Genomic DNA, 9011 nt, shown 5'->3' with positions numbered 1-9011 from the left:
CAACACACACCCATATAACTGGAAAATATCTAGAATCTACGGAGCCCGGAGATTTTTTTTCTCTTCGTAAGCATATAGACTAAAAGGCACAAACAACTGAAGTGGGGGCATCGAGAGAAAAAATAACAATTGTGCCACAGAGAAAAGGGTAAATGAATTGTAGTCACTCGATAGAAAAATATCGTAAGGCTACAAGGTGGATTTCATTCCCTCAACTTTATTTATTTAGAAGCGTCAAGATAAATTATCAATCAATTTGTGACCACAAGGTTTAACTTGTTAAAAAAATAACTTAGTTATGGGAGCAATTCTTACGTCATGTCCTCAGATATACTTTTATTTTGTTTCCATTCCCCCATTTTTTTCTCTATCGCTATAGCCGGTACAGAGATACTAAAGACCCCCACATAAAGTTAATATTTCATTTAATTCATGTAAATTCACTAACAATTTCAATATACTACCCGAGCCTGACACACAGTGAACGTGGCATCTTTGTTTATTATGAAACGACATTATTCGCCTATTTGTAGACAGCTTTCCATCACATACGCGTAAGTTGTGAGATAATCAACATGTCCACACTGCATTATATTTTTTGAGGGCAGTAGTTGACTACTACAGCCCGTCAGAGGAGGCTTTAGAGAGGATAAAGACGGGATGGAGGTGCATATGTGGGATGACTCCTGCATCATCTCCCGCTGTGTGGGACCATCATGTCACTCTGATCGGCGGAGGGATACAATAACCAATGTCATCTTGGTGCTGGGGCTTGCAAAGCAAAAATGTCTGCCTAAGGGAAACTCATAACTGACACATATAGAGCATATTTTCACAGGTATTGCCGCTTTAACACACGTCTTTCCACTTGTAGACGAGTACTGCAAGAAAACGAGCTTTCATCAGATCACCCTAGTCGGAATTTTAATCGGAAAAAGGTAAGATAGCGGTGGGAGTTTGCCAAACACTCTCGGACCTTTGAAAGAAGTTGGGAGTTGAGAAAGACCATCATTGCGTTTTGTGTTCTGGTGCTGAGGAGACTGTAATTTCTACGTTAACAATTGTTTGACTTTGTCACCTGTCCGCAACAAGTGTGTAATTTGTATTACACTCTTTTGAAGGACGCGGTCGACTTTGTTCTATTGTCTGAAAGGACTAAAATCGGTGCTGCAGCTCGCTAGCGCTTTGCAATCCACATTAAACAGTAATTGCAGCTAGCGCTAGCCAGCTAGCCGTCTGACATAAGGTGTCTCAGCTAACGTTAGCCTCAAACTAAACTGTACTATTTTTCCATAAAAACACAGACCGCCTGTCAAAGGAGTCACATATATCTGTATGCAGAGAAATTATGTGTGAAGCGATGCGGCTGGTCCATGTTTTATCCATCTATCTCTTATTGTAATTAACGCAGCGTGGATACAATTAAAGATGTGCACCAGCAATAACATTGAGGGGCAGTAGGTGTCTGTAAAAATGAAAGGACGCCATTGTCAACTTTACCCCTAAGGTGATGGTCATTATTGTGCACCCATAACAAACGCCTCCCGCGGCAGTCGCGTCTTCATCTCCGCTGCAACGAGGTGACCTGATGGATTGTCTTCTCTTCAGGTTTCAAGATCGCCAGGATGAACCCTCAGCAGCGGATTGCCGCTCTTGGAACAGACAAGGAATTAAGTGACTTGCTGGATTTTAGTGCGGTAGGAAAGCTTTTCAGTTTTTAGTCTTACCCCCTGGTTGTCATGCAGCTCTGGTGGCTCACATACCAAATAGGCTGAAGCAGGTCTAATTCATCAATGTCTATAAGTGATGACTAACAGGATTTTTTTTTGACAAGTGATCTTTGATTCCTGCGTCTCATTCATTGCTCTCTGAGTTAATACTATTGGAAATCTGAATGTGTGGCTACTTGTTCTGATCTGTAGATGCTCTAATTTGAAGTGTACATCTACATTCTTCCTTTCAGATGTTTTCTCCACCTGTGAGTGGAGGGAAAAACAGGCCCACGACACTTGGAAGCAGTCAGTTCAGTGCATCAGGTAGGACCTGATCCCTCAAACCTGTTTCATCATGGTCTCTGATGAGAGACCAGACACACCTGAAATGTGCTTGTGTAACTCATAAATCAGCACTTTACCCACAAATAAGGATTGAATTGAATGTGCAAAGAAAGGTTATGTTTTCACCAGCTACAGAAGGCTGGTTGGTTTGTGTTTCTCTGTCTAGGACTATGTTCACTAAACTGTTTGGTCTGTGCACTCCTTCTCTTGTGTTCCACCTCTGTCTGCTGGTCAGTTTAGAAAAATATGTACAGCAAAATGTGTTGTTGGCCAAAGACATTATGTAAATATTTTATTGATCTAATGAGAAGGGCACTCTCTAGAGTGCAGACCTCCATCAAGGCCAATGTAAAGAAATGCAGTTTTTATCTATAGCCACATTCCCACTGACCCAAAACGCCTGTTAACATTGGCTCTTTCCTGAAATGATCGGCATTTACTCCTAGGTCACATGACCATGCAGTAGCCATGGGTATTTATTGGCTCTGGCTGGGGAACACTAAACCCAGGTGAATTCAGTAATTTGTAGTCCTGCATTCCTCCATTCCAAACTTTGACACACATACAATGAGCAGTCAGGGCTCCGCTATCAAAAATAGACATGGATCAGCCAAAACATTAACACCACTGACAGGTTTGTATTGATTCTAATACAACAGACCAGCAATAAACACCCCCCCCCCCCATGAGGATTATGTTGTTCTGTTCTGAATCTGTTTGAGAAATGTGTTCATTATTTTAATTGTCATTTTGGGGGCTGTAGATTGTGGTGCTTTGAACAATCCTGGCTTATAAAGGGAGCCTGGATCTGCTTGATGTTCCTGCCTGTTTAAAGGAAGGTTTTCATCGCTGCTGTTGCAGGATGTGCTCGCTCATGGAGAATTGTTGGGTGTAAATTCATCGAAGGAGTGTGGTGCTGGACCTGCTCTACTTGTTAAGTATCATGAAATAACTTCTGTTGTGATTTGGCGCTATATAAATAAAGTTGATTTGATTTGACTTACTTCATATAAATGGGATGGTTAAAATATTAGATACACCTATAAGTCAAACAAAGTATATTACAACAGCACCAACTAGAGTTTTCAAAATGACTGTTAATACTGTATATGAACTCCTCTCAATCAGCTTCAATAGAAACTGATCATTATAATCCTCATAATACTAATGATAACAATAATAATGTTGGATTATACAGCTTGGAGCAAAACACAATAGAAATCCCATCTCTGTCCTACTTGCTGGTTTTACTACAGCAACCATAGAGACTACACAAGCCCAAGAAGCTAAATGCTCGTGCTGTTTTGCCAACACTGTTCACCCCTTCCAGTGCAGTGACTGTGCTTGTAGCTTTCATTGTGAAGCACCAAGTCTATTCCTTTTTTATTCACAGTGAGAACAGGATCATCAGTTCTTTTAGTGAGTTTACCCTAGTTTGACGAACCCCCATGTATGTGGGTGTGAGCCGAGGGAAAGGGCTATATGTGAATCATGCTCCTTCCTTGACTCCTGCTCCATCTCTCCACCAAGCTTACTGATAAACAGCCTGGTAGATTTGGTGAACAGTGTTAACAGACAGAAGTTATGACCATCATAGCTGATGAGAGTGGATGTTACTTGTCAGACACATCGATATATAGAGGCGGCTTGGCGGAGTGGCCGTCTAGCAACTGGATGATCGCTGGTTTGACCCTCACTTCCCCCAGTGACCATGTTGAAGTGTCCTTGAGCAAGATACTGAGCCTCTAATTGCTCCTGAGGAGTAGCATTTGCATGAATTCACCACCGTGTGCGTGTGTGTGAGTGAAAGGGTGAATGAGGCAACACTGAAGTACTGTTAAGGTAGAAAGTTGTGATGTGAAAATTAGTCCATTTGATGGAGTTGTGTTGTTTAGCGACTGAGTGCAGTTAACTGTGAGGTATGTTGGAAGGAAATTCGTGATCATGTGAAACAATCTGTATGACTTGATTATACCTGGAATTACTTGTAAATTGTAGTATGGGTTGTGCACTCATTTTTTTTCTACTCCATTTTTTGTCAGTTATAAGTAAAAGTTAGATTCCCCGTCTCTGTCCATGTTCTTAGAGGCTTTAAGCGCAACATGACATTAAACCGAAACACCATCTATTGTCTGATGTGCTCCTAGAGAAAGTCAACAAACAGGCATTATCTTTTCTCAAAGCATGTTTTGTGTGCATCCACAATGCCTCGTTGTCCCCGGGTATCTATGAAACGAAAGACACACATTTCGTGGAAACTGAAGAAAAAAAACAAAGAAACACAAACAGAGCTGTTACACATGAAGTTGAATTTTAGAAGACCCTATCCCTCCCTAGTGAAGTAAATGAAGTCTCTCCTTCCCAGTGAGACTCCCATACTCACTCTCATTTTCTGTGTAATGTACACAAAAGTCCAGACTGTGGTTTTCTTTTTTTTGGTATGTTCTGATGTAGGTGTTGTATTTAGATAAAGGGGAGAAACGAGTCCAGATTTTAATGAATATTCTTGTGCAGAAATGTCAGCGTCTTTGTTTTGAGCCAATCACTATGACATCTCTCTATCTGTCCAGAAGATGCTCTTTTCTGAACAGGTAAGATGATGCACTGGCCGTTTCATTTTACAACATGGGTGCGAATTTATGAACGCCCATATTTATAACTAACAGTCAGCTAACTAGTTGTCAGTTTTAATCATTAACCTGTAATTATAGGATTAGCTCACTCTTTGTGGCTCAAGGCTGCTGGGATGTACGACATAGGGTAGGTGATGGGCAACATGGAACTCTTCGCTGAGCTTCTCAGCAGCTTGATGTGATCGACAGATGTTTGGAATGATGAAGACTTTTACTGCTCTTCTGACAGCAAACATTGTCAGGATGCAGCCAGACTTGAGGATTTTGCTCTCGCTTGTATTGTCATTGAGAGCTGTGTGTGTGTGTCCACGAGAGAGAGAGAGAGAGAGAGAGAGAGAGAGAGAGAGAGAGAGAGAGAGAGAGAGGAAGAGAGCTGGCCTCGCCCCTCACACACAATGAGGCTCAAAGATAAATGTCTTATTCAAGTGCAAATTAGTAGCAGAGTTAGTGCAATGAAAAGTGCAAGATGATGCATATGAAGACTAAATAAACCATTTTCTCCTACACTGAGAGCAGATCACGTAAACATAAGAGTTCATCAATACAATGGTATTTAGTCACTTTGCCGCGGGGCCAGTTCTGTATTTAGAAATGTCTCATTGAACAAAGTATTTGATCAGATTCTTTGAAAACTCTTGATAATTTGAGATAATGTCAGCTTCAACAATTATTGGAACTCAAATTCTGATACAGTGTCAGCTTCATGAATCTTTCGACACTTTGATTTATTCTAAAAGCCTTTAATAATGGTTTGCATCAGATTGCAGTGTTTTACCTGATAGACTGCTAATCCGTGTATTGTTATTTTTTCCTACCTCTGCCAAGGAGATAATATTTTAGGTGCCATGGTTTGTGCATTGGCAGGATTATAAAAACCATTGGGGTGAATTTCTTGGAACTTGGTGGGAGGGTGTGGTACGAACTGGTGAGGGCACCATTAGCTTTTGGAGTGGATCCCATTAAAGGGGGAGATCAGAAAGCTTGAAAAAAAAGTTTGCTTGTCTGTTAGCAGGAATGGAATTATAATGAAATTTGGCTAAAAGACTGATAATATTGCAGGAAACAAGAAGTTCCTGAAAGCTGTTCTAGGCCATGGCAGGATATGGCCATTAGCAGAATTTTTCTCTTTTGGCGGAGCGATCTGGTCTCTGAAGGCTTTTTAGCATGTACATTATGATTGTGGTTAAAGAACGTTTGCTAAGCCAGGTTCTGCGTGATAGCTAAGACATATTCATATTATATAATAAAACTTGATTCCTTATTTTTGATATGATTTTTCAAAACGGATTCATCAACTGCATGAATATAAACTGATCTAAAACACTGTCATTCAAGAACTGAATAGAGACTTTTTGATTTAATCGAGTGTGAAGTTCACGTCCTGTGGTGATCCTCCTCTAGGCTGAACCGTGCACATTCAACATCAGCATCGCATATTTGTTTGGACCAAAATAGAACAGGAGACTGTCAGGAGAATTGTAGGTTGTAGGTCCATTGTCATTGCTTTGTTGTCTGGTGACCATCTTTGTCCTTTGGAAATACATCCAAAAATAGATATACAGGCAGTTGTTTTCTATGATTTCTAACAATATTCCAGAAAAAAATGAATGGGAAAAAAACACCTTTACTTTCTCCCACTAATGTACATATACAGTTTGTCTATTATGGAGAGTTGCGGTGGCTCGGTGGTGCAGTGGTTCGCACTGTTGCCTCCCAGCAAGAAGTTTCCAGGTTTGAGTCCTGGCTCCAGCACGGGATCTTTCTGTGTAGAGTCTGCATGTTCTCCCTGTTCCTGTGTGGGTTCTCTCTGGTACTCCAGCTTCCTCCCACAGTCCAAAGACATCAAGAGAGGACGAGGCTGATTGATACTCTAAATTGACCGTAGGTGTGACTGTGAGTGTGAATGGTTGTCTCTCTATGTGTTGGCCCTGTGATGGACTGGTGACCTGTCCAGGGTGAACCCGCCTCTTGCCCGAAAGCTGATGGGATAGGCTCCATCAGCTGTCAAGTCAAGTCAGTTTTATTCATATAGCGCCAAATCACAACAAAAGTTATCTCATGACACTTCACAAGTAGAGCAGGTCTAGCACCACACTCCTTCAATGAATTTACACCCAACAATTCTGTCAATGTTTGGTTTTGATATCAGACTTGTTTAAAATGTTTTCACTGGCACAAGGCTATTGGTACTAACTGAGGTAACTGTACATACTACATACTGACTGTGCCATGTTCTTCATCATATCTCAAATCAGAAACTTGCATACCCTTGACTCTGCAGTGGATTACGGTGTAGGAGGCTTGTTGTTCAATTTTGATTCCAATCTTTCCATATGGAAAAGCTCTCACCTCAATTTCTCGTTTTTTAATATCTTGGCAAATGTTTCAAAACTAAATTATGCAAAATGTAACTCTTATCGCGTGCAAAATAATGATGTCAAAATCAACTGCTGAAGCCTTAAAGTGTATCAGGCCTATAGCGGGTAAATCCCTCTTACCTCCAGTTTGTCCTCTTGTGTCTCTGATCCTCAAAGTAGGAGGAAAAGCACCTACATAAGTGATTGTGAACATAAGGCAAGTGAGTGTGCAGACAGAGGTGTGGAAATTGCAGGGAATGAGAGTTTGGACTATTGCATCTCAGCTGGGCAAAGCCAGATAATTGAGGCAGAGCGTGACCGGCAAGACGCGCCAGAGAAAGATGGATTGGAAAAAATAGCCAAAGTGCCTCTGACAGAGATTCATCGTTTCTCTCCTCCAGCTGTGTTGATGATGCACATTCACTCTTTACCATAGTGGGTCAATGGATGCTGCTGAATGACTAATTTTCATTAATTCCATGGAGTGGCTATAAAATATTTATACGACAGTAGTTACCGCCCAAATCAAACAAAACCTCCCACACAGGTTGAATAGTACATTTTGTGAACCCTCAAAAATTTGCAAATGTAAAAAATTGATTATGTTGGGGGTGAATTCAAGATTTCAAAACCATTTTGGTATTAAATATAAAACCAGACCGAACCAATATATTTGATTTCACCCCTAGATGTTGTACTTGACGCTCCAGAGTTGAACATAAATGCTGAATCCCAAACAAGCCCCAGTCGACCCACCCCGTTTTGAAGAGGGGACGAGGCTGATTGATACTCTAAATTGACTGTAGGTGTGTCTGTGAGTGTGAATGGTTGTCTGTCTCTATGTGTTGGCCCTGTGATGGACTGGTGACCTGTCCAGGGTGAACCCCGCCTCTCACCCGAAAGCCGCTGGGATAGGCTCCAGCCCCCCTGCAACCCTTAACAGGATAAGCGGAAGAAAATGGATGGATGGATGGATGGATGGATTTGAGGAAGTCAAGGTGTTTTTTTTTTTTCTTTCATAATCTGTTCGGAGTCATAATAACAATGTCACTTTAAACCAGTTCACTCCAAAAACTCCACACTGGTTTAGGCCTGTAAACCAAAGTGAGAAATGGGAAACTGACCAGGCCTAGTTAGTATTCTCAATCACAGGTCCACAGGTTAAGCGTAGCTCAGTTTATTTAACACTGGAATACTATATGATAATAAACTATACAATAACTGTATAATAAAAAAATAATAAGTACAAGAATTCAAAATTTGGTTCAAGGGGACAAGCATGGTCCACTGACATGGGCAGATGTCTTCAACACATCCCAAGTGCCCGGAGCCAGTTAACAAATCAGTCAGTAGTACCTTAATTGATCTGTGCAGCTCATAAAAAGGATGTAAGGGCCTATCCTCCCGAGTGTGGTTAAACCAGAAACCCATCAGTGGTTGACAGGACTGGAGGGAGTGTGAAGGTGAATGGAAAAACACTCACTAATAGCTGGAGACATCGTTTATAATCACATAATTTATGCAATCGCCACAACACACCTGGGAGTCTTGGCTGTAATGCTATATGATTAAATTTTCAAACCGATTACACATGATCAAAGTATTAATTAACGGATCTTTTTCCGTATTGTTCATTTGGAGGTGACACATTCACTCTGTGTCTGTAAAACAATTGAATAATTCAATTAAGTCAATTATGAGGGAGAACAAAACATTTTACTCCCGCACATGAAGCACTAAAGCTCATTGAAGTTTGTCGCTTTGTAAAAATAGTGTTGAAATCTGTCGTTACGAGTTTGTCGATCATTGATTAACACAATAAAACAAAAGTCTTACCTTTCATAGCTGTGCTTGTTGATTAAAACGTTTCATTTCATTTTACCTTTACAAACCAAAACTCATCTGATGTTCTTCTCACCATTCCATGTTTTTAGGATATTAACTGGACCTTATGGTAGGTGGAT

General features: G+C 40.8%; 1 protein-coding gene across 5 annotated transcripts in view; it reads left to right on the top strand.

Moving 5' to 3' along the window:
- The first annotated feature begins 771 nt into the window (after window positions 1-771).
- tcf12 (transcription factor 12) overlaps window positions 772-9011 on the top strand; it is a 70676-nt gene continuing 62436 nt past the window's right edge. For 3 of the 5 annotated variants that reach the window (XR_015109944.1, XM_086184035.1, XM_086184022.1), the window contains exons 1-3: window positions 772-938; window positions 1609-1697; window positions 1964-2036. Coding sequence is in view for 4 of the 5 variants with exons in the window: in XM_086184035.1 (XP_086040161.1) it covers window positions 1626-1697; window positions 1964-2036 (145 nt within the window). In the remaining variant the exon portion in view is untranslated. The remainder of the gene's footprint in view (window positions 939-1608; window positions 1698-1963; window positions 2037-9011) is intronic. The other 2 variants (XM_086184054.1, XM_086184044.1) reach the window with 1 other exon arrangement.

The sequence above is a fragment of the Aulostomus chinensis genome, chromosome 2 (assembly GCF_037954235.1).
Source record: "Aulostomus chinensis isolate RoL2024-O1b breed Wild chromosome 2, RoL_Achi_v1.0, whole genome shotgun sequence".
Classification (NCBI taxonomy): domain Eukaryota; kingdom Metazoa; phylum Chordata; class Actinopteri; order Syngnathiformes; family Aulostomidae; genus Aulostomus; species Aulostomus chinensis.
This window is presented reverse-complemented; position numbering and strand designations above follow the sequence as displayed.